Below are 25,885 nucleotides of genomic sequence, written 5' to 3'. Positions count from 1 at the left end.
GCAAACACACAGTTAGACACACACATCAACCTGTAAGCACACACTTCAATGCACATGGTGAAGTTCCTCAGAGACTCGCTGCTGAATGTTTGTTTTTAGAGCAAACAAAATGCATGAATACAACCTCAAACATAAACTGCTGTGGCACCAACAGGGAAGTCAATGGGGCATAAATGAACTGCCTGACAACTCATACAACACACCTGACCCTGAAATTATGCAAACTGCTTACGGGGGCACCTCCTGCATGGCGTACACAGCGATGGGCGTTCCTCTGTATGGCCTTTCTGCTACCCAACAAAAACATGAACTCTTCCCAACCCAGCAGTCGTCCAATCATAGCGCAGTGAGGAAGCAATCAACTGGGTTTGTCTGCCATGCGTGTGTGCTCGTCGTCACACTTGTACTTCAGTTGGGTGTTCCTCTTTTTATCCGAGGAGCTCATGCATCTGCCCAGTGTAATAATCTAACATGTTGTGCATCCAGTGTGAAAAACGCTGCTAGATCAAGCAAGAAATACAGTACAATGCAAGGGATAAAAACATAAATCTTGTCAGTTACGTGACAGTAAACAGCTTAAAAATGAAGTCAAAATGAAAAGACTAATGTGGTATTCAGTTCCCTGTGGCCCTTCGCTTACAGTAAGTGCTGTTTCATAGATTTATCTACTCATTGAAAAGTCTGAATGCTCATTTGATGAACATGTGAAAATCGTAAATAAACATGGCTGGGTTGATGGTTGAGCATCAGAGCAGCATTATGACCTACATGCTGTCTAATAGGCTGCTCCATTAAGAAGTGCTGATTTAGAGATGTGTAATTCTCCGCTGCAGACGGCTCTAGTCCTGGTTCTCTGTCATTGATGTCGGCCTATTCTTTGTCTTGAGCCTAGTCTAGTCTGTTAAAGGCTCAGTCCCAGCAGGTGGTTGATTGAGTTAGCTCATTAGCGAAGTGCTGAGCAGGTACAACACACCCCTTACTAACACAGCTCTAATTAACAAGCGCTAATGACCCTGGTCACGCTGCGCATGTGGAGCGTGGCTGTCTACCTATATGTCTGCACGTGTGTGTGGATACATGTTGTGTACAAACATGTCAGGACTTGTTTGTCACCGATGTGCCACATCTACTGTAAGTGATCCCCATGTTTGTTTATCTGGAGCTTGTGCTATTACTCCTCTCTTCCCAGTGGGTGGTGGCTGATCTGTGTGCTTTGACCAGGCTGATATTAATAGGCAGCTCAGCCGAAACCATGGAGAAGATGCATGAAGGAGAGAGAGGCAGCTTCTTTTGCTCATTTTGTTTTCCTCCTCCCTTCTGGTGCTCACACTCAACACACTCCGTGACCTGAAAAGATAAGGTATGCAATCCCTCACTCCTGCTTAGCTTAGAGAACATCCAGAGGTAGAGTAAGGCCACTGACATCTTAGTGCCACACACACAAACATCACAGTCATATGCACATACACACACAAGCAAAGGCAAACAGTGGGCTTAATAAAAGCTGGGAGATGGCCTGTAGCTCAAATGGTAGGGAGTGTAAACTCCGGGTGGTAGGAATAAGCAATTGGCCTCTTGAGCACTGGGAATTACACCCGAAGACACCACACACACACAGAGGCAGTGACACACAGACCTGTTCGCCATATCCTTGTTGGTCTTACAACAGTGAGGTCTAATGCAGTGCATGCTTGATGAGCACATGGCAGATTTACAACCCACAACAGGTGAGCTGTGTGTAGAGCTGCACATGTTGTTCTCTCTGTACAAATGCAATCTAATAACACAGTGAAAACAAGCAGCGCCAGACATGCTGCTCCATACAGGTACACAGTACAGTACAGTACATGCAAAAATACATTCAGGTACATAAACACGTAACAACACAACTGATAAAAATAATACATAAATAAAGATGATTAAACAAGTACCCAAATTCATAAAAAAAAAAGATGTCACTGCTTCTCTTTGCTTAACGCACTGATTTACTGCATGGTGCAGTTGCATATTGCTGTATGATGCTCTGGTGAAGAAAGAACTACATGTGGGCTTTATAACGCAGGATTCAATAATATGTCTAAGAAGAAAGAGCCACTGGTGTCCACTTTAAGGTTGCCACTGCTGTGCACTGGTCACAGCACAAACACACGCTTCGTTTGAGGCTGCGCATTACGTACAAGATCTCGCACACAGGCAGCCCTTGTATCAGCAGTCAGTTCATCCGAGGACGGCTGAAGAATCTCGCCACAGTCAGCCACAGACCTCACCTCATTCATTACAATTACAGACTGAAATGTCCAGGCTAAAATAGATAACAACCCCAAATATTTGACTTGAAATTTGATTAAGATCTGTTTGAAATTACAAGACCACATACTATTGAGGGAGATTTTTATAGCTCAGGAGGGCCTTCCAAACCAAGGGTATTACTCAAAGAATGTCACAAATGCATTTAGTTTAATTAGAAAGAAAATATCACATTGCTTGAAGAGAACATTGACAAAACATCGATGGGTTTGTTTGGGGTTGAGGTTTGACTGAAATCTAAAAATAGTAAACACCGTCTCACCTGCTCAAATCCATTCCTCTGAAATTCTTCAAAGCCAAATATGTCCAAGACCCCAATTTCCAGGGCAGGATCACTGGAAGACATAAAAAAAAGTGGATTAAAGTGAGAATTTATCTGCTTGCTTGCATCACTCTGACAAGAATTACCATGCTTGTCTGCAGTGTGTGTGTGTGTATGTGTGTGTGCAATAACACTTCTGAAGGAGATGTACCATGTGTTTGACAAATTTATTACATTCTGTGGTTCGTGCGTAAACAAGGCAAAGCACAAACACATTCCATAAGATGTAGCCTGGGTTATCTAACAGTGTGTGATAAGACTTCCCAGCATCCCCAACACCAAGGGCCCTATGGCCTCCGCCTGGGAGTGTGTGTTTGTGTGTGTGTATTTGTGCGTGCCTTAGGGTGTTTTCACTGTAAACCAAGAGAAAAAACAAATTCTGTGGAAGCCCAGGCCGTTGATATCTATTATCACACACAACACTAATGAACTATATCTGTCATCACACACAAGCAGTAACTCAGTCGGAGCCTGTGGAGTGACTGATAATGAAACTTGACACAAGGTTTAGAGTGGGTGTCTGTAATGGTTCACATTGCATGACATGCACTGAAATGGAAAATACTAAACAACAGTGTAGAGGTGTGGAGGACACACCCAAGGTTTATGTGGAGGTCTCAACCAAAACACACACACACACGCACACACACGCACACACACACTGTGCGCTGTACCCAATGCTGTCGTCCTGTCCCTGAAGGTAGTCATTGATACTGTTGACCAGATAGCTGAAGAGGCGTCCATAGATGGCCTTGGCCAGCTGGTCTCTGTACTGCTCTGACATTTCTACTGTGTGGCGCCGAGTGATCACATCACCTGACACAAAAAGGACATGGTAACGCAATTTCTGGCACCTGATAATTCAGATGACAGCACAATGACAGTACAGTATATGTGAGGTTAGTTTAAACAATGTCTAGCAATAGTCCTAAACTAAAGAGTATTACAGTTCTGTGTTTAATCAACAGAATTAAGGTTTTTCCTCAACATGTCTTTGCATTCAAGAGGCACGAAGGACAAGGAGATAGTGAAGGCTCGTGAATCAGTACCTTTGAAATATTGAACGTCGGACGTGAGCGCTGTGCTTAAGTCGCTGGAGGACACCTGCAACAATCCAGCAACTGCGGGGACAGGAATAAAGAGTGACAGAGTAAATGACAGTGTGACATGATAAAAGGATGAAAAACATCAAAATTAACTTAACATCAGAGAGGTAGTGCTGATACCGTCCGTGGATTCAATAAGCCCTGCACGGCTCCGATGGTGATATCATGGAGACGGCACAACAAGCTGAGCTGTGCTATTGCTCACTCCTGCATAATCAATAGGTGGATCAGGCTATTAGTCATCAGTGAATTTCTGAGCAGAGCCCATATAACAGCAGCAGAAGGTGACAGCAACCCGGAAACACTTTGGTGATATCACGAGCCATAACATCACATCTCCGTGACAACGACCGGCTCTTTCCCGTTCGGGCACTGATGTCATTTGTTTACCATCTCAAAAAGGTCAGGGATCACTGGAGCACATGACGCGGCTGCATAATGAAAGAGGCAGACAGAGGGAAAACACTGCCCCAATAGTGGGAAAGTGAGTGTTTAAGAGCTCTCTCCTCACCAAGGTTACGTTTTGGCAGAAAATGCAGCTTACAAAACAGGTGACTGACTGGCCTTTGGCTAATGCTGGTAAGCTGCCAAGTAGAGCTCCAAGACAGAGAGCCAGAGAGAGAGGGGGAGGAGCTACGGTGACGAGGTAAACAAGAAGATACACCCCTCCTCCTCACTGGGCAGAAACGTGGCCCCAGTTGTGACAGGGGCACTGACCTCTCTCCAGCAGCTGCAGGTCAGACGGGAAGGCTGTATTGGCATCTGTCAACGCAGTGAAACGTAGGTCCCCAATATGGAGCACAGCGGATAGCAGCGTAAACACGGAGTCAACCTCCTAACAGAGAGAGAGAGGGGAAGAGGGAGAGAGTGCATGACATTGTATCAATCCCACACTCAAAATACTGTAGTTCCTAGTTAACTCCTGGTTTATAACATTTGTTACCCACTACACTGGCCAACTAGTTTAGGAATTTACTTACAAGTCATAACACAATACGAACTCTGTCCTGATCTGTTTTGGTTTTGTTTTGTTGTTAGTTTGTTTGTCTTTGTGCTTGTTTGTTTTTATTTCAAAGCTCTTTATTCTCACTATGTTTGGTGTTTGCTTGTCTTTTGTTTGTTTGTTTGTTTTTATTTTAATGCTCTTTATTTTCACTATGTAAATGGAAATCGTATGTACAAAGGGTAGGCATAATAAGCTATTGCTACAGCCTACATCTTTCGCTGCATGTATTACTGACCAATCTATGCATTTTGTCAGTCTCTTCTTTTTTAATCGACCAAATGAATAAATAAACTAAACTTAATCCATCTTAATGATGAAACTATAACAGTATAAGTTTTCTAAATAACAGTTTATCAGAGATTCATATTTTCAGCAGCAATAATCCCTGATGGTGACAGGCAGGGAAGGAGTGGTGGACCCCATTGAAATTGAAATAAGCATAGTAGCTGGTTTTGAATATCCATGGAGAAATATAGAATAAATGTAGTAAAATGTCCCCAAAAACAAAAACAAAAACAAAACAATCAATACCACAAAAATCCAATGCTATTTTAACAACATGTGAAGCAGCCTCCTTCCATTCACAGACTTCCCACTCTCCCTCCCTCTCTGCCCTTGAGTAGAGGACGCTTAATGGAATACCCCATTACCCACTGTTCTGAGAGGGGGATGTTTGAGTTTGAGGGCTTGTGTGCGTGTGTATGTGAATATGTCTACGTGTGCACTCTCTCTCAAGGCAGGATATTGGAGCTGATATCTGGGAGATAAACACAAGCATTAGTCTCTGTCTGACACTCTATACACAGAGAACCCCCCCCACTTAGGGAGGAGAAGAAAGGGAAGGAGGGAGAGAAAAGGAGCGATAGGGAGCGTTAATGACGATTGACCTTTGGGTCTGGACTGGGAGTCGTCCCCTGATGAGAGCTTAGACAGAGACCAATGGGTGGTCTACCACCTCCACTCCTACTCCCCCATTCCTTCCTCTGTCCCTTGGTGTCTCTGTCTTATCCAGTGAACACTAGTGCCCTCTGATTACAACACTATCGTTCTGCTCCTCTCTGTCCCCTCCTTTCCCTATGTGTATTGACTGCTGCTGGATTAAAAGGTGAGATAGTGGTCACTCACTGCTGACAGATGCTGTCTGGGAATATAAGAATAGAACCTGATAATAGCCTGGGAACACAGCTGGTCGAGTACAGGACGGACTGTACCACAGCCAACTTCTTGCGCACGGTATGCACTAGTCACAAATTTCATATGGTCTCTAGCTAGATAATTGAAACACGTGCCGTGTCCCAATTCAGGATCCCAAGAAATGCACATATCCGTGCCAAAAAAGTCTCAACAGATAATGTCTGTCCCATTGCAAATGCTTAATGTGCCTGAACTGGCACGACACACTGTTCCACAGAGGCCTCTGCAGCTCTCAGTAGTCAACAATCCATTTTGCACTGGTCAGTGATTTAGGTATTACTGGGACGTGACTATTTTGGTCATGAAATTTAAACAATTTGTCTTTCCACTCTGTCTAAAAGTGTCAAAATGAAGTATTTGTATTGCCTTGTGTACAACCAGAATAACGAGTTGAAGGTTCATTTTATGGTCAAACCCCTCTGGTAGCTCCAAACACCTGGACTCAGACACCATTACAGCATCTGTTTGTGCCAAATCTGGGGTGAAATTTCATCAATGACACCATGAGGGGCTGTTTGTAAAATCAACACGTTGAATAATCCCTGTTCTCAAGAAGCTTTGAAGAAACAGGCTCAACAGAAGGTGTATGCACCAATCAATACCTGCTTGTTGAAACCCAGGGCTCGTAGAGCTTGTTTGACTGCAGCAAGGCCTTCCCTGCTCTGAGCAGAGGCTGTAGCTACTGGAGGGTTCTCCCCAGGAAATCCTCCACTGAGATACCTAGAGCAAAAACAGGGTATGGGGCAATAGTTCAGACAACCAGTGATTCATTTTGTTGCACATAAACAAATACACTGTTTTGGAACATTGATACAAAGTACATTCACATGGGCATGTATGCACAGAAATACATTCTTCAAGGATATCAAACATGAATGCATTATATTATCAGGGTTTGGCAGAAAGGTATATAGTGACAGCTTTGCTGTAGCACGTACTTCACGTCTTCAGTAAGGTGTCAAAAGATCAATCCTTTACATTTCTGGACGTATAAAGCATCATTAAACTGAAGGGCTCTTGTGGGCCAGATCATCTGCTTTAATTAGGATGCATAAGGCACTTGACAGCCTCGTACCTATGAGCCAGGACATTGTTGAGGTAAAGTGCGCTCTTGTCCTCAGATGACAGGCCTTCAGCCATCAGATAGAAGATGCTGAAGCTGTGTTGGTGGGGAAGCAGATGGACCAGACGAGACTTCTCCAGCATGTAGGTGTACACACGGGCTACAACACATGAATACAACAGGAGTGGGCAAATGCACTTTCAACAGAGTTTAATTATAGTAAAGTTATAATTCTTGAACATTAAATCTGTGTCCACTGTTCAATAGCCAGTGTTTGCTGATCAAATTAGCCGGGGTAAAATAAGGACAGCATGGTGGAGAAATGTAACACAAACAGCTGCAGCAGCAGCAGACTGATGAGCTTTTACCACCCCCTGCTGGTATTTCACTGCTTTGCAGGGATTCATAAATACAATCACATCTTTACTATAAATACTGTCTTGGTTTCACTGTGGATATTGTGCGTTTTTTGTGTCTACTGTACTACCGTTGTAAATCTAGTGTTCCAGACTGAAAACAACTACAATTTCCTCAGTTATCTTTGTAAGTTAATATGTGAATATGTGTGTGTTTAGATAATCATAAATAAATACGGTAAAAAGATCTAAAGAGACAATTAATTCCAAAACAAAACTAGAATTTCGACATTTTGAAGATTTCTATACAATGTGTTCACAGTTATAACACTGAATGTTCAGACACCTTATTTTTTGCACACTTAGTGCTGTACATTAATTCCAGATGGTGAAAATTCAGAAGTTAAATCTCTCATTTATCCCTAACTTCAGAATTTTGTCCCTTTGGCAGTAGTTACAGCTGTAGGTAAGTCTGTAAAAGCTTTGCAAACCTGGATTTGAGCGGTTCATCCCATTCTTCATGGCAGATCCTCTCAAACTCTGTCGGATTGGATGGGAAGTGTCTAAACTGCCATATTCAGCTTTTCCTCACAATGTTTTATGGGGATTAAGCCTGGGCTTTGCCTGGACTATTCAACAACAGCAGTCGACAGGGACTTGTCCTGAAGCCACCTGAGTGCTTCAGGACATTGTTGTGCTGAAAAGTGATCATCACCCCAGTCACAGGTCATGTGCACCCTGGAGCAGATTTTCTCCGATAGGCTCTGTATTTTGCTACAGTCATCCTTCCTATAATTTTGATCAGTCTCATTTGCTTAATGCTCTCAAATTCCTTTAAATGCAGACCGGCAAACTCTTTTTTTTTTTCTTTTTTTTGACTTCCAACTAGTTACCATCTAGTGTAAAGCCTAAATATGCTGATTTTCACATGTGCAGGTTGGACGGTCAGCTCTAGAAAGAGTCCTGGTAATTCAAAACTCCATTATTTCACAGTTATTTTGGTCACAGTGCTTCTGACACTTAAAGCTTTAGAATTGAGTGAGGGTGAAACTTAAGGCCAACGGGATGAACCTGACCACTTTTACGAGTGTCACAGCATAGGGTCTGAATGCTTTCGTAAATTAAGAGACTTGAGTTCCAAAAGGACGCTTCTACATTGTACCTATGGCATAGTGAGTGTGTATTAATGGCCAATTTTATCCTAGATCATAACATGTGCAAAAAATGAAGGTGTCTGAAAACTATCAGAAGCTACTGTACAGTATATGAAAAGGAAAGTAACTACTTCAGATCCATACAATTGTAACATACCTCTGAGCATTGTCCTCCTCTTTTCACAGTATTGCATGGTCAACAGCTTGATGAAGCGGCTTGAACTGTTGTTCCTCTGGGTCTTTGCATGACCAAAAGCCTCCAGAATACAGTACACCTGTGTATGATATCAGACCAAAAGATTAATATCTTCTAATGTGGAGTAAATACATTCTGCTTTCATTCTGCTTTCATTTCATCCTTTTTTCAATAACAAACTCAATTTACACGAAACATCTCCATTGCTGAGACAAAATTAATTCTAGTCTTATCCCACTTTCTACCACTAGATGTCAATATGTATCCATTAACTGGGCACTCGGCATTTATTCTGTCCCAGGATGATCAGAGAGCGAGCTGACCCAGATATCGACGACATAACGATGACTTCATTAGAACACAGCACTTGTACTTCCACGCTATCACTGCATTGTTACCTACTGACTGACTGAGAGCAGAGCTGGTGAATCTGGTTAAACATCACCAAAAAATACAAACAAGTGCTGACTTACATGACAGATTTTTAGTCTTCTTTCCGTCTGTTTTTCACATACAGGGGGGAGGAGGATACTAAATTCTGACTCTGCATATTTCACTTAAAGAAAATGTGTTTTAGCAAATTCATTTTTCTCTACAAAATGTTTTTTTGGATTGTAGCATCTCTTGATTTACTGGGAAATGTGCCATGATAGATACTTGTTGATATTTTATACTCTATCTTTTATTCCCTTCCTCTACAGGCTGAAAAGGAGGAGAGGAAGAATAGACTCTCATCCAAGAAAAGAAAGCACAAACAATTTCCCCTGCTGCAAATGGCTTTGTCCCACTGAAAGAGCATTATGGCGATAAGAGTCAGCGTAGCAGAAATCTTAATGATGCAATCAAACATGGAGTCTGAATTTTCAAATGGTGTCTGACAAATGAACAGCTATCAGGCAGAGAGGAAAATACCCCTAACACTGGTTCCATACTGTGGCGTGGTAATCCATACATCTTTTCTCTCTCCCACTACAGCAACAAGAAACAGCAGGATGCGTGTACACACCTACGAACACCACTTCAATGAGTCCTATCGGATTTTCTTTATTACAGAGATGACAAGGGGGGTGGAACAATAAGCACAGAAAGAAAGGATGTAGGATGTATTCAGTGTCTTGCTTTGAAGAACACAAAACATATTTGTGTATCTCTAAGTGAGGATTTAGTGTGTTGAGCACGGCCATAAACGGGACAAATATATACAAAGAGATATTTTGCAAAGAAAAGCAAAGAGACAAGTGCATGAGTGTACAATAGAGGAATCGATGCTGATGCCCAGGACACTGCACTTACAGACATATAGCTTAGATATTAAAGCCTCCAGGACAACCCACCTGAAGACTGCCTGAAGTGTAAAACAGAGGAATATCTTACAGACAGACAGGCCCAGACTTACATGTTTCATTTTGGGATCCAGTGAGAAGCCTTTGGGGCTGGAGCGGGCTGTCAGATGTCTCACAATGTGCTTACAAGCCTCTGATTTCCCAGAACCACTTTCACCACTACAGAGACAAAGACAGAAAAAAAGTAGATTCTTTGTTATTCATATTTTAGGCGATGTTATTATTGTTTTACGCATTGTTGAGTCTCATGTTTCATTTCTTAATCTCTCAGCGTTTAACACTGCTGAGATGTGTTTTCCACTATCAACAGTTCAGTTCTGTACTATACAGTAGGATAAAGGGAGTTTTTGTTTTATTATATCCAATATTACATAAATAAGATTATGATAACCTTGCTTTATAGATAGATATACTGTATTTACATTTTGAATGAGGACAAACCTGAGCAAGTAGAAACAGTAAAATTAATAGAGGCTAGAAATCTGGGATGAAATGCAGAGCCTGACAATATAAAATATGTTTGTCACTTTGTGTGTTGCTCTGCTCCGCATATCTCAGGAGAATAGGTGTGATGCTTTAGTCATCAGGGTGTTTCCTACACATCACCTCTGTGACATGTTTCCACCCACCTGACATCACCCCTTCAGGGACCCCTTCCCATTTAATTTCCAATCTATTTCTCTGTCTCACACGACTAACATTGCACTGTTGACCATCACCGCTTTCCACATGCTGTTACTGCAGCAACTTATCTGACACTGGAGGCCAGTTTTTAATTTGGCACTGTGTGGATATTAAAGCTGACATAAGGTACCTCTACAGTACATGCTCTGACAGTCACCAACACGCAGAGAGTTGAGACTGACGTAGTAACACCAAGCAGATGGCTTTAGAAGGTCAGGAGCCCTTACTAATGGCTGCTGTGTGCTGTGGTGCACTGTTTGTCTGTGAGTATGTGTGTTTCTATATTTCCTACTAATGGCCCTGCTGTGTGTGAAGTCTAAAGGCCTTTTCACTGTCTTTTCATTTACCAGTTTGTATTAGATTTCAAGGGCATTTTGTTAGAGCACTGGGCTCTGGGGACCGTGGCAGCTGATTGCCTGTAAACCTGTGAGAGCATGTGAGTGTGCGTGTTCTTTGGTGTATATGTGAGGAGACACAGAGTTAAACAGAAAGCTTGAACTATAGATGAATAAGAAAAGGTGTGTAATAAAGGGCAGCAGAGATGTGGATGCACAGTGTCCCTGCATGCCTGCATGTGTGTGTGTGCGTGCGTGCGTTTCTCTGTGTGAGTGAGATGGATAGCCTGTGGCCAGGGCACATTAACTCTCTGCCAGATTGGTTACAACTCAGCGGGAATGTCACTGGAGAGCCGGAACAGGATTTAATTGCAATCAGGGAGCTGCCTCCGTCCATCCAAGGACAAAGAGCAAGATGCTGCAGCGCTCCCAGCAAACATTCATCTCTGTATGAGCACTGAACAGCTCAGCACAGGGTGAGGTCTATTAATCTCTCAGGGAGTGTTGAACAGGTGTGTGGCAGAGGGGCGTGGACAAACCAGGTGGCCTGCTGAACTTGCTGACATTTTTTTTTTGTCTCATCAGAGTTCAGTGTTCGCGGAGTGGTGGAGGAAGGAAGTGTACCTTAAGATGAAACACTGCGGGCGTCTCTCCTGCAGCATCATGTGATAAGCTCTTTCTGCAGAGGAGAAGATGTGAGGGGGCAGAGAGGAGCACAGGCGACCTGTGGAGCTCAAGTACAACTGACTCACCTGAGAGAGAGAGAGAGAGAGAGAGAGGGAGTTTGTATTACACTCTTACGTAACATGGTTATACAGGCCTGGACTGAGCAACACATACGATCTAGTTTCAGCACAACAGTGAAACCACACTGCATTTAACATGCCTGTGCATCCAGCTCACTGACAAGGTGTAGTTTACAACTAATCCTGACCATGTCGTTCAACAAAACTGTGACTAATTTAAGCAAATAAGGTTCGGGTGAACCTGAGACTGTTGCTGGTTAATGTCCACACCATGTCAGTGTGACAGAAGAAAGTAAAAAGACTTCCATTGCCTCCATCTTTTTCAGGATTCAACAACGCATCACTGAATAATATAATATAATAAAATAAGACAATATGGAGCTGAGCTTGAACATCGGTATTTAAATCTTCAGTCCCGGTTAGGATCCAAGCAGGAAGGACAGAAACAGAACGAGTTGCATAATTGATACCTAAGGGAGTTTTAAAAAAGGATGAATAAGTCGTAGTTTTAACTTTGTGAAAAAAACATAGGAAGTGTGTCAGACAGTGAACCCTCATCATCTATCAGATTAAACTGTGTGAGGTAACTGTGCTGTAACACCCCGATCTGTAACCAAACCAGCAGATGTGTGGAGGAGGAAAGGAGGACGGGCTGTCGACCACCACCACCAGGCCAGAGGGGGTGACAGACGACCAGCAGATCACACATGTTGTAACATATGTCCTTCTCACCCTGGCTCCTCCTTGATCTTCCACACATTTCTCTCGGTTGGGTATAGATGCCTGGAGTGAATCCAGACATAGGCAGGAATGGGGCAGCCAGAGGGGGCCTGGATTCATTCTGTCATGGCAGCAGAGGATTCGACCCCTCCTGGGCCCACATGGGCATGCACTAAACTAGTGTTAATTCAGATTTTTCTAAATGAATCATCCCCCATTTATAATAAGTTGACACACACTGAAATAAATGAAGCACCGGAGCCTGTCGATCTCCTCTTTATATTCGAAATGTTAAATATGCTGCTTTTCTCCAACTGTGATAGTGTTTTGAAAATTAATTATTTATAGTGGAGAAGTAGCGTAATAAATGTAAGTCTGAGAGTAAGTGTGTTTGTCTCGCTAAACTGGATCCCTCTATTTCCTGGCTGATGCAGAGTCAGCCTTATGCCGTGTATCACTGACAGGAAGACTGCATTATTTATCAACCTCAAGGTCCATTTCATCTGTTCATGTTCTGTATATTATACAGCAACTGCCCTTATTTTGGCTGTAAGATGCAAAGCGCGGGTTTCAGACCAGACTGATGATATGCTACTTGACCTGCACCTGAAACGCCAGCGGCCTGAAACACACCATATAATGTACATGTAAGCTTCTTTGAAATAGAGGTAACTTAAATGGATGCTTACCAAAGTGGAATAGATGGGCAGCTCTTTATTTGGGTTGACCAGCAGAAGGATGTGTCCGATGTAAGTCTACAACAGAGCACAAAAACACACCTGAGTCATCTTCAACTCGGTAATTCAGCTGAAAACAAGAAGCTCATTTAACATCATGAAACATTTATCTATTGGCTGTGAGGTGGCTCAGTTCTGCTTGGATGGACCGTTTTGACAAACTGCTGGGTTTTTCACCGATTACAGATGACCTAGAGCGAACACTGACCTGCAAACAGAAGTGCTGTCCCGCTCTTTTCTTGACATCAATATTCATGACTGTGACTACCTCTATTAACATAAGGATATGGTAATTTCATGACAGAGAAAGGTCAGGAGGTGACCTTCAACGATAACCTCAGTAATGACCTCCACCCCCCCCCCCCGCACACAGTTTACACACACAGACCCCCAAGGCCATTTTGGATCAAAATAACCAGCACTCAATTTCTGACCCTTTCCACTAAACTAACACTCTGTTTCTCACAAAGAGTCCTGGAGGCTGTTTCAAAGCGAAGACCGTCCCCTGGGAAAACACCGGCATTGCTAACATTCTGCAACACGCAGCTCTGTCCTTAGGCCCTGGCTCAAGGTTAATGACTCGAACAAATTCCCACTGCTTGCAGACAGAGGGATATTCTCCTAACTTTCCGGCAGCATTCTTTGTTTTGTTTTTAATGGGGTAAACCTAGTATGTGATAATACTGAGCCAGTTTTCTGACCACTTCTTTTATTTAATCTCATGACACGCTTGTCTGAGTCTTCTCTCATATCTGTCCCCAGTTCCTCGCCGCTCTCCTTGGGGATTTCGTGGTGCACTGGTCCTTCTATCCTGGCAGAAGGCAGCAGATCACTCATCAAAGCCCCATCTCTGACCACCCTGCTGGGAACATATGGAGCGTTCACTGCCTTTGTCCACTTGCTGTTTCTGTCCTTCACCACATCTCTGTTTTGTTCACCTCTTTCTTAACATGTCCTCCATTATTGTATGTAGTGTATAGAAGGCCAAACTAAATATAGAAAAAGGGAATTTATAGAAATGTACTAATGTAAGTTACAGCCTAAAACTCAAATCCAAGATGTTATTATCGTATCTGGCTTTGTTAACTTCTATGTATGGACCACAATACTGAACATTACACATCTATAGCAGAAGGTTTATAGCCAATCAGATCAGACTTGCTCCACTATACTCATTGTAGCTGCACTTTGGCAACTTGTTATGTTCCTTTCACCACTTCCTCCTCCAAATAGACTCCAACTCAGTATCCAGGGCTCATTATACTGAGTTCTAATCGTTCCTCTTTTCTTCTTCCACCACCACCTTTTATTGTCATCCCCTTATCTGCGTCCCCTGCTGTGGCTAACCCTACTGTCTGTGGCCCATCTGGGTTTCCATAATAACTGACTATTACTGCCTCCTCACAGGGAAGAGAGTGCACCAGATAGCTCCACATTGATCTGGTTCCAGTCTTTATAGAGCTCAGTCCCAATGGAGGATCCTGGGCCAGACCCCAGTTTTCAAGGGAAGGAGACAGGAATATGAAATGGACCAATTGTTAGAGATGAAGGTATTTTACTCTAGTATAGTTATGGATTTATCTTTGATCTGAACCGTATTGATTTTGTAGTTGTCACCAGTCTAGGTCTGTGTGTGTGTTACCCAAGTCAGTAAGCCTTGACAGAAAGCGCAATGGACTCATGACCACAACCTAGTGTTTTTTTCATTTTCATTTAATTTTAACCTTTATTCAGATCTCAAAAGCCATTGAGGGTAAACCCTCATTTCCATTGACGTCGAGAGCATAATCCCCCCCCAAAAAAACAAACAAAAAAACCAGAACACAGAGTAGAATTGGAAGACATGAAGTACTATCACACATAAGCTCATTCCAATAACAAATTAACAATCATCATTAAACACAGTTGATTTCAAAAGAACGGGTATTTATGATAATATTTTTAACTGGCCCAAGGTAACAAATGTATTGATTGAGTCAGTTGTGAATTGTTCCAGGTGTGTGCGGCAGAGAAACTAAAAGCAGATTGACTGAATTTGGAACATGGGGTGTTAGATAATCGCTGTAACAGGTTGGGTAGTTTTGGAGTGGCCAGTTTAATAAATTACTGAGGTATGGTGGCATGTTTCCTGTTAAAACTTTGGAAAGAAAAGGGTAATAGTAGATGTCTCTCACTCTCTCCTGATAGATGAGGGTGCCCAACCCACTTTCTGCAGATGCATGTTTGTAGATGATGTAACCATAGTCCAAAACATGAATACAGCCTTGATGATCCGTTTCCTGTAGGGCAGCGGAAAGTCTGATTTGTTTGTTCCTGTATACAAGTATCCGATTCTTTGTTTTAATCTAACTGCGAGGTTAGATTGAGGTTAGATAAATGTTTGTATTCTGTGACCCTGTAGTGACATGTAACCCATCGTGTGCCATATTTCTGGCTCTTGGGAAGATCATGTACTTGGTTTTATCCGCATTGGGAATTAATTTCAGATTAAAGAGAGAACGCTGGAGTTTGCCAAAGGCTTGCTGGAGGGTGTCAATGGCAGAGTGTGGGGTATTAGAAATGCAGTAGAGAGTTGTGTCATCAGCATAAAGATGGGTGTTACAGTTTGTTATTGTGGGTGTAATGTCATTGATATAGATGGTGAATAAGACAAGTCCTAGAATGGATCCTTGTCAAACCCCCTAAACAGACTGGTCTATAAAGGTCAGGAAGTGACCCTCAATAACTATCCACTGCCTGTCACTGTATCACAGCTGTAACACAAGTCATATGTATGAATAGTATTATGAAAAAGATTTTAGAGCTTGAGGAGACACAGTGTGTAAAATTCACTGTGTGTGATGTATCTATACATGCACATCTGCATAAATATATATACACATATGCCGCAGGAAAACCTCAGCCTCAGAGCTCATGGGTATAGAGTATGCGAGATGTGATCTAAACATCACATCCTGAAATCCCCATACACAACACAACACAACACAACATTACAAATAAAACAACTACAGTGGCCCAGTTATGCCCAAGAGGGAAAAATATCATATATTTGCATTTCTCTGTCTTCTCTGTGTGTGCTCACTGCTCTAATGTATGTTTAATGTGATATTCCTTGGTTAGTGGTGCAAGGACAGTGGAGTCTTACATAGATTTGGTCATTGCCAAAGCGCTTCTGCATCTCATAGAGCAGGCTGCTGTCGGTCAGCTCACTGAGGGAGGCCAGGTCATCATTAGGGGCCGGAGGCATCAGCTTGACCTGAAGAAAAAGCAGCGCAACAGTGACAAATTGACATGTGATGATGAGCTGACAAAAACAATGATTTAGCAACAAAAATGTAACAAATGTAAAATGGGAAATCTTAGCTATTTTCTGGGGTTTTTAAAAATGATCTGTGTCCTCTCTATGTTACTGTGTGGCAGGAACTGTAAGAGGATGAGGTACCTGCTCTAGTTTGCCGGCTCCAGAGCTAAAGGGACCATCTAAACAATTGTCCTGGGAGGGCTGTCCGCTCAGTGCTCCACCTGCCTCTCTGAACATGGCACATTTCTCCAGCAGACTGTCCCGCTTAGAGATCGGGAGCTGCAATGGGTTCCTATATATAGTGTAGATAGGGAATCATGGAGTTAGAAAGAACAAAGCCAGGTGAGATGTATTTTTGTGGCAAAGGGGTGGATGGCAGAGAAAGAGAAAAAAATAAAATGATTTACAATCTATGTGGTAAATATTAAACAACATTTGTGCTTATAAAACAGTTGACCCACAAGTTCTTCACAGGCAAGGTGACGTCATGTGATCCGCCATCATAGCGTTGGTCTGTAGTTGGCAGAGGAGCAGAGGGGTCCTTCAGTCTCTGCAGCCAGCTCTCCTCTGCACTCAGAAGCATCTCGGCTATGGGCTCTGTTGCAGCAATGTCTGGTGACAGGACACACAAGACGGGCCAGTCAGTGTACAGATTAGAAATAATTTATATTTCACAGAGACTACTTTAATTAGATTTGACTAAAACCTTTATATGTCAAATTTGTAAGCTCCAAAAAAGGATTTTCTCATTGTTTTCTGAAACTTACAAACACTACAAAGACGTTGGTGAAAAGACACTGAGGATGTGGAAACACTGTTAGCACAAGAGCAAAACATTCTGCTGTGCGACAACCTCTCTGTTCTCTCATCATTGCACTGTCAACCCCTCTTGAAAATCCCTGTCAATGAGCCTGCACTGCAGAATGTGAGCCCCGCTGTGGATCGATCCAACTGTGCTTAAAAAGAAGGGGAGTTAAGTTCCCCCCCGTCTGTAATGAGGTCTAACAGGTCACAAGAGAGGGGAATGGCTTCATCCTGTATTTTCATTTCTATGTGACTAACGATCCCCCAGACTCCCATCTCTTGCTCTGTCTTTGTTTCGTCATGTTGCTGCAGAAGGGTGGGGTGGGGTGGTGGGGGATTCAAGTAAAAAAAAGAAAAAAAAGAGGGGGGTTGTTTTAGTCTCTAAGGGCGTCTCGTCTCTCACATCTTTTCTGAGCTCACATGCCAGAAGGAGCTATTGATTGAGGCCGGAGTGAGGCAGTCGGTGATGAGATGAAGACACGGGAGTAAATGGTTCGAGGCAGCTATGATGTTCTCGGTAGATCCCTGTCTATGACACATTTCATCACTATCACACAAGAGACTCTGCAAACATTTACAATGACACTACATTAATACAGCAGCCTGACTCTAAAAGGGGGCAGCTTTAGTACGGTTCTGTTAAGGTTGGAGATGTGGCGAGACGTACCCCTGCTGTGTCTCCGCTGTGTGTGTGGGAAGGAAATTTGGAAGATTGATCTGGATCATCAGCCAATAAAGGGTGTTGTTACATTCCAACATTAATATAACTGAATTTAATAGAAATATGTTAATTTACACTCACACACCCGCGGTGAGACCGAGAATTTTACTGAGAAGCGAAGGATAGATGATCATTTTCAGAAGAATACCACATATGCGAAGCCAGGAATTTAAAGCTCCAATGATGGCCCGCAATATTTGTCCTGGAAGGTTGAAATTAGCGATTCGTACCCCCACTAGAATTTCCTAAATTGTGTCTAAGCCTCCTGTTTAAGACGACTGTTAACTGAATCTAGTTTTTCTGGTAAAACACAGCTCTGCAAGACTACTACTAGACAGACTTATGTAACAAGGTCCTATAAACACAAATTAAAGATATTTAAATTAAATTAAAGAGATCATCCCATTAGTGCAAATCTTTTTTCAAATGGTAGCTATATCAATTTGCTATTTGGAACTCTTTACTTAAATAAGTTTTTCCCGATATCTGGCACCAACCAGTCAAAACAGGAATCTCTAAACAAATCTGCCACCACGCTGAGTTGGATCAAACTGTCTTGATTTAGACCTGATCCGTTGATCTTTTATGTTTTTATCCTTAAAAAATACAACACACACTCTTAGCTAAGATGCTACCAATGCCCAGTAGCAAACTCATCCCACCATCCACTTAAAACTACTGCTAATGTCCAATTTTAATCGGTGCACATGTGCGTGTACAGACAAGAGTGAGGCGTTAATGTTTCAGAATGACTTCTCTCTCTTGCAGATACACTTGGATGTGCACAGATATTTTCACCAGAGACTGATTATGAGGAAGCTTTATTCACTGTGTACAATGTGTGTGTGTGTGTGTGTGTGTGCTTGTGCAACCATATCATCATAGTGATTATTAATGCATTTGAAAAACCTCAGCTGAATAAGTCAAAATCCATTTCCCTGCCTCTTTGCTTCATTACCTCCCGCTTGCTAAATCTCTCAGTCTCACTGCAATATTTGTGTGTGTGTGTGTTTGTGTGTGTGTGTACGTGCACATGTGTATATCTGTGTGAATGCAGAAGTGTGTTACCTGAGGGTTTGTCTTGGTTGCAGTTCAACAGAGTTGGGTTTGCCCCACGTCTCAGGAGCTGGCTAACGATGCTTGTCTGTAAGAGATGGGAGAAGCATCCGCATCTGTTTTAATTTGATCCTAGAAAGATTCAAACATTTCTCGGGCACTATTAACTGCATCTTCTCTCAAACCACCAACACGGTACATTTTTTTGCAGCTGTTGCAGTGAAAGGCCATATATGGATGTATCGCTACAGTGCAGATGTAGATATGTAAATTTAGGACATACTTTGACACAGGCATAGCATTGAAACAGCGAGCAGATGATATATGCAGTGTATGTCACACATATGACAGGTCTATACAAGTGTTGCCCCAGACTGAGGAGATCCTTTAATAATGAGCCCATCTTCCGTCACATGTCACAGCAGAAGAACCCTGTAGTTATCCACCCTCATTTCTACGCAGCGTGACATGTGATGGCTGTCACTTCTGTCTTCTATTGTTCTGTCTCTGTTTTCTCTTTAAACTCTGCTCACACAGGCCACAATCTGACTTGTTCCCCGTTCCCTCTCATTGCTCCTTCATTTCATTTTCTGGCCCTTTATACTTGTCTCTTTCACCATCCCTCTTGGACTCGATGCGCAGCTGCATTGAATCCAAGGACTGTGAAGCACTATCTGGTCTCTGAATACTGATTCGTGATCAGTTTGTGGATGTATGTGAAGTGTGACTCAATTTATGGATAATAGAGGAGCATCTTCTTCATTATTTCTTGGTAATGTAGGCAAGATGACATGACAAAGACGCTGCCTCAGCAGATTAACGAATATAAATACACCATTTCAAAATGCAAATGAAATGACTATGGCTTATAACTGAACACAAAAACCTACATAGAGGTAATTCTAGGAAAATATTTGAAGAAAATAATAAAGTTTTCAGACTGTTATATTTAGCTTCACTGCAACAAAGCACTGCTTAAAGAGCTTTTACACTGTCAATCACTTATATGGTAATACTTGCCTCTGACTGTATGGTGATTTCCATGGTTATATATCAGAACAAATCAAATCAAATCAATCAAATGTATTTACATTTTTGTTTTTTGCAGTTACCGGTGTATATAGTATATCAAGGAGCAAATACCTATATGATTATGCTTTACCTGTTACCAAGTTACTAGATGATGCAATTAACCACAAGCTAAGGATAAAAATACTGATTCTCAGTTTATTGCATCAAAACATATGACTGAACAGTCCTGCCACTTAAAAGGCAGGATAACTCCCTTCTGCACTCATTTCAACCATTTCCGCTGTACTTTTAACATGTAGTACTTCTTGATATATAGTCGTATTTGTTTTAATCTGTATTCAAATGTTTTCTATGTTGTAATGAGTTTTCCATTTTTTCTATTTTACTGTACTTGTATTATCTGCTGTTTTTATCGTCTGTAAAGTGACTTTGAGTTCCCTGAAAAGTGCTCTATAAATAAAATGTATTATTATTATTTTCTCCTATGGTCTAACATACCAACATACATTTCTGTACGTCACCGTCACTGGACTTCTTTGTGCTACAGCTGAGTGATACGACATCATCTGCATTAAGGAGGAGAGTACATTCAGCAGACTGGCTGTGATCCATGCCAACAGCTGATGACTTATAAGTCTGCAGCATCTCTACTGCCCACAAACCCTGTCAGCTGCACTAACACCCTATAAATACTGACACCACGTCAGTGGCACCACAAGATCTCAACTCCTCAATGGGTCAAAGTTAATGGGAGTACCAGAAAAAGGGCATGAGTACATGGGGATCAGCAGGGTCAAATTAATCTCAACTAACCAAAGAACCAAAAACTGATATATAGTCAGCTATCTTGCTTTGATTTAACAATATTTGTCAGATGTGAAAATTGATCCTGAGATTAACATTAAAGTGCTTTGTATATAAATGTTTGGGTTCCTCTATTACCACAACTTTCATGTGTGCCCTCCCTATAAAACATACAGAATTAATCCAATCCAATCAACAGCCTGTCTTTTTCTTTCTTTTGGAAATCCAACACAGGACTATTTAAAAAAAAATCCTCAAGAGAGCATAACTTCAAAACCTCCTACTCAAACAAAAGAAGCCAAGTGTCAGGGCCTAACTTATCTCAAGGCCAAGAGAGAGGGAAGCTTAATTAGCTGCAGTAATAGGTTCATACATCTTCTTAAAGGGTCGGTCCAGTATGTACTTCACACCGCAGCAGAGGGGGTCTTTGGGTTCAACATACCAGCTAGAATTACAGTCACCACTCAGTGTTTTAAAGCAATGGTTTGCTTCAGCATTTAAATTGGTGGGGGCAGTGATTTACTCAGCTGAATACATGCACACATCCTGAACCCATAATGTCCAGCATTACTGGATGTGTCAGTGTCTACAAGGTGAAGGTGGCAGGGGGTGAGCACTGAGACGGCTCAGGGAGTAGTTGGTATGCAGGAGGCAAAGCACTGGCACCAGTAAAGAGCTGATGGCTGTGGTGATTTAGCACACAGTGAGGGAAACCTAATCGATTCTCCAATCCTGTAGACTGCCACTCCTAAGTCAGATGCACTTACATATCTACACACACACACACACAGACATACACACAAGTACACAGAGTAATTGCATATGCACAAAGTCTGAAAAGCAAGGACACACAAGGAAGTTATTGGAGGAGTGCTGAGTGGATGAGTGTACATTTTGTTCTACTGATTAACTATCATCTGATCAGCTAATGAAAGAATTGTGTGAAACGTAAGGAACAGAACGAGGTCAATACATCTGTATGAATGATAAGGAGAAAGGATGTCAGACTACTACAGAGAGAATTTTTAAAAAAGACACTCCAGTGGGGTGAAAAATGGCGTGTAGATAGATGAACCAAAGTAGAGAGGGATTCTAAATACCAAATGAATATATTTCTCTGTGGCCTGGCACACAGCCGAGAAATGTAATTAAATATCTAGTTGGGTCAGCAAGATCTGAATGTGATCACCTCCCGTCTTTCATAGTTGGACCACTTCCAAACCACCAGATCCCATCGTTTCAACAACTCACCTCTGCCCCATCTGTGAATCAATCTCCTCTCCTCTAAGAAAAACCATTAAAACTGCTCATCTGAAATAGTGTTAACAAATGCATATATGCAGTCCCGGCACTTTGACTGTTTCTGATCAATAGGCCCAAAAAGAGCAGTTTATCAGAGGTTTTACAGGGCAACTGGAGGCAAGTTGCTCAGAGGGACAATCCATCAATAATTTCCTCATTATTTCATTAATGACTGCAATCACAAGGGATCAATGGAGCTGGATGAGTTGAAAGTGGGGGACGACTTCATTAATGTCAAACATGTTCTGACATTTTGTTGTGCTGCTGTGAATTACCTGTCCGTATTTAGCGGCCAGGTGGAGAGGGGTCCAGAAGTTGTTGTCTGCAGGATGTGGGTCCACTCTGTTCTCCAGCAACACAGACACCACCTCTCTGTAACCACTTGCACAGGCTATGTGCAGCTACACAGAGAGAAAGAGAAGTAAGAAAGAGAAGTTATGGCAGCAGAAATAAAGAGCTCCAAAACCTGATTCAGACTGAGTAGAAGAAAGATAACAAACTATCGATAGAAAGGAAGAAAAAGGTCACACCTGGCTGCGACCTTACTCACCAGAGTGACCCCGTCATCATTGGGTTGGCTGAGGTTCACGCCCGTGGCTACGAGCTGTCTAACATCAGACAACATGGTGCTGGGTCTCTGTGTCTTCATGGCATGCATAGACGACACATCGACACCTAGAAAACACAAACACGAGGAGCACATTAATAATACAGTATGCAACTGTCATGCAAGTTTGACATTTAATGAAATTCTTTTGGTAAAAATCAGACTATACTTCCAGTGATCAACACAATATGTCTCATTAACCAGTGGCTTCCTGGTGTCAATCCTCTTACTGAAGAGCAGCATAAATACAAAAACACCACCAAAATGTCCAACTATCTCTTTAAGTCTCACACTTGGGATTCAACAATTTAAAGCAAACTTACTAGTTTGGTCACTTCTGCAATATATAGGAATGAATTATATTAAGTACAGGGTCCTGACTTTTTTGCATTTTAAGACTTCTGAGTTTTTGTGGTAGGTAAATAAGTTAAATAGGTTTGGTTAGAATTAAGTGTGGTGTTTTATGACAGTGACGGATGCTGCCTGCGTACATGTCACCGACAGTGAGAACAAGCACAAACTGATGGCAAACTGGAACACACTTTGTGCTAAAAACCAGGCCCTGCCACATGAACTTCGTGGTCTGAGGCGCCCCAGAAGCTAATGACACTTCAGATCAGATGTTTATGGTGTTCTCATGCTCGGCTCTGGTCCCTGACCTGAATGATTCAAGGCCACTGTAGTTTGTCTCCTGGGCCGACGCAGACATACAGGGGTCTACAAGGGCATCGCAAACTATGAAGATCGATGCACTGCCTGTTCCATAATCTCGTTCAAGCAACTGACCTGACTTCGGTTGCATTAATAGCATACATTGATTACCAATCAATCTATATTTCTCTCGGATAAGCTCCAGGGCACTTACTAATGAGACTTTTCCAAATAGACTGGTTCTATCAGCTAATCAATGTGTTTGTCTCTGCAAACACATGGCAGCCCCCAAGCTCTATAGGTATCTAAGACATGCTCATCGTGACATCACCACAACAGAGGAGAAAACTTGTTCTCCAAAGTGCCGATACTCCAGTATTACATCGAGCACCAGCAGCTCAGCCAGGACAATGAAAACTAAAAACAGAATATGTACTGAAGCACAAAAAAAACTCCTTCTCCTCCTTCATCCCTGATGCAGAGACACATGGACAGTCTGTCTTACCCACAACCACACAAACTTGATGGGGAAAGAGAGCATGCAACCAAGTTGCTATAGCAACAGAGGCTGAGTGAGGCTGCGTGAGTAAGAGTGGGTTTCATGGTGGCAAAGCCCAACACAATGGGGGGGTTGGTATCAAGGGAGCTGAAGGTAGGCAGGAGTAGAGAGATCACCACAGGGGCTGGGCAGACAGAGGCAGGGAGAGGTCTCTCTGTGGCTGGGGAGTCGAGGAGTGAGACCTCTGTGTGTGTGTGTGTGTGTGTGTGTGTGTGTGTGTGTGTGTGTGTGTGTGTAGGGTGGTCTGAGCTGTGATGAGTAGCCGCCGTCTGCAGTCAGACACTTGCGTTTGTCATGTGATCCCTGCACAGGCTCATGTGTGGCTGCTGAGAGATTGATGAGGGAAGACCCTCCATCATTGTCTATATCTGTTTCTGTCTAGCTTCGTCAGCATGATTTCTGCTACCCGTCCTCCATGCGTCTGTGTGTTTCTCTGCTGCTGCTCCCTGCTCCCCCTCTGCTATTCTATCTACAGTATGTGCTTTTTTCTACTTCGGTCTCTGCGTGCCCCCAAACCATCATGTGCCTTTATCTCGCTTATTCACAGCTTCTCTGTTGACCTTCTCTTTTCTCTGTGGGAGACAAGAGCCCGATTTGCAATCCACCGTCATTAGGCCTGTTGGCGTACTTCACCTTCATGCTGTACATCCACACAGAACATCTCCCTGTTAACTGAAGGTATGAAATATTAACCATTTTTAGTGCCTTCTGAAAATGAAGGGAATGAAATATTTACTTTTTCTCATTGCACATTAGTTCATTCTGTCTGAAAGGAGTGTGCCAACATGGAAATGGACCAACACATTTCACTGAACCACACTGTTGAAAGAGTAGTGCACTAATTTAGTGCGGCACTTCTACAACAGTGTCAAACTCAATGGAGCAGAAACAGAAATATTGTCTTTTTTATTTCATTCTTTCTTCCTCCTTGTCAAAAAGGATTTGGTGTGCTGGTAGTGGCAGCTGTAGCCTCAAGCCGCTACCCAAAATTAAAGATGACAAGGAGGTGACACTGCACTGCCAGATTTTTGTGGTTTTACAACTCGTATAGTTCAGACCCAACCGATGCTGACGCACGTCGCATGTGCATTTATATGTAGATGTTTTTTTCACGTGAGCAGTAGCGTTCCCCATGACCTGTAAATGCACTTTAACATACAAAACTAAGAATACAAATTGTGCTGAACTTTACCATTTTCCTCCAGATGTTTTCGGAGGATGTAGCTGCTTTCAGTTCCCTCGGAGGCGTAGTCCAGAGGAATGTTTCCGTTGACGTCCTGCAGCATAACGTTCACTCCCGCCTTCCAGAAAAAAGCAGAGGACACATAAACAGTGAGTTTAAGCCCGGTCCATTCATCAGACTTGAATCAATGATAAAGTGGGTCCAATTATCTCGGCCTCCCAGAGGCGTGTTGCTGAGCAGAACCATGGAGACATTAACAGACAATACATTGAATTAAAGAACTCATTAAATAACCGCCCGGGGGGGTGGGGCAGTGGAGAGCGAGGGCGTTGGTTACCGTTACCTGGGATCACTGGGGTGAGCGTGTGTGCGTGTGACAAGATTAATGTGTGTTTACTCAACAAGGACCCTGCCAAAGCAGTCTTCTGTTATAGCGCGAGATAACACGGGAGACCTTCCCTCGGGCTCCTTTAATGACTGTTACTGTGACGACAGCACAGTCGTTGGTCACAGTGTGGTTATGATTGATTGCTCCTCTTTGGGGGAAACTCGACTGCACTGTGTTATTTGTGAAAATGTTGCACAGCTTCACAAGT

At 42.6% G+C, this 25,885-nt stretch overlaps 1 protein-coding gene and 1 long non-coding RNA gene across 7 annotated transcripts in view; one reads left to right on the top strand and one right to left on the bottom strand.

The window, feature by feature from the left end:
- Nucleotides 1-25,885, bottom strand: part of myo16 (myosin XVI) — a 97,329-nt gene that overhangs the window by 29,520 nt on the left and 41,924 nt on the right. For all 6 annotated transcript variants that reach the window (XR_015034662.1, XM_085766180.1, XM_085766181.1 and 3 more), the window contains exons 5-21: nt 25,299-25,407; nt 22,840-22,964; nt 22,565-22,690; nt 19,164-19,239; nt 17,032-17,182; nt 16,712-16,862; nt 16,415-16,525; nt 13,222-13,287; nt 11,691-11,818; nt 10,101-10,206; nt 8,666-8,783; nt 7,011-7,158; nt 6,538-6,655; nt 4,453-4,570; nt 3,679-3,750; nt 3,304-3,445; nt 2,570-2,642 (exon numbers count right to left, since the gene is read on the bottom strand). Coding sequence is in view for 5 of the 6 variants with exons in the window: in XM_085766180.1 (XP_085622306.1) it covers nt 2,570-2,642; nt 3,304-3,445; nt 3,679-3,750; nt 4,453-4,570; nt 6,538-6,655; nt 7,011-7,158; nt 8,666-8,783; nt 10,101-10,206; nt 11,691-11,818; nt 13,222-13,287; nt 16,415-16,525; nt 16,712-16,862; nt 17,032-17,182; nt 19,164-19,239; nt 22,565-22,690; nt 22,840-22,964; nt 25,299-25,407 (1,938 nt within the window). In the remaining variant the exon portion in view is untranslated. The remainder of the gene's footprint in view (nt 1-2,569; nt 2,643-3,303; nt 3,446-3,678; nt 3,751-4,452; nt 4,571-6,537; nt 6,656-7,010; nt 7,159-8,665; nt 8,784-10,100; nt 10,207-11,690; nt 11,819-13,221; nt 13,288-16,414; nt 16,526-16,711; nt 16,863-17,031; nt 17,183-19,163; nt 19,240-22,564; nt 22,691-22,839; nt 22,965-25,298; nt 25,408-25,885) is intronic.
- Nucleotides 5,812-9,087, top strand: LOC146965142 (uncharacterized). The gene is made up of 3 exons (XR_015034663.1): nt 5,812-5,846; nt 7,057-7,141; nt 9,006-9,087. It is a non-coding gene; the product is annotated as an uncharacterized LOC146965142 (long non-coding RNA).

This window comes from Trachurus japonicus, chromosome 21 (assembly GCF_045865225.1).
Source record: "Trachurus japonicus isolate A0001 chromosome 21, Traja_1.0".
NCBI classification, from domain to species: domain Eukaryota; kingdom Metazoa; phylum Chordata; class Actinopteri; order Carangiformes; family Carangidae; genus Trachurus; species Trachurus japonicus.
The sequence above is the reverse complement of the archived record's forward strand: the minus strand, read 5'-3'. Positions and strand labels throughout refer to the sequence as shown.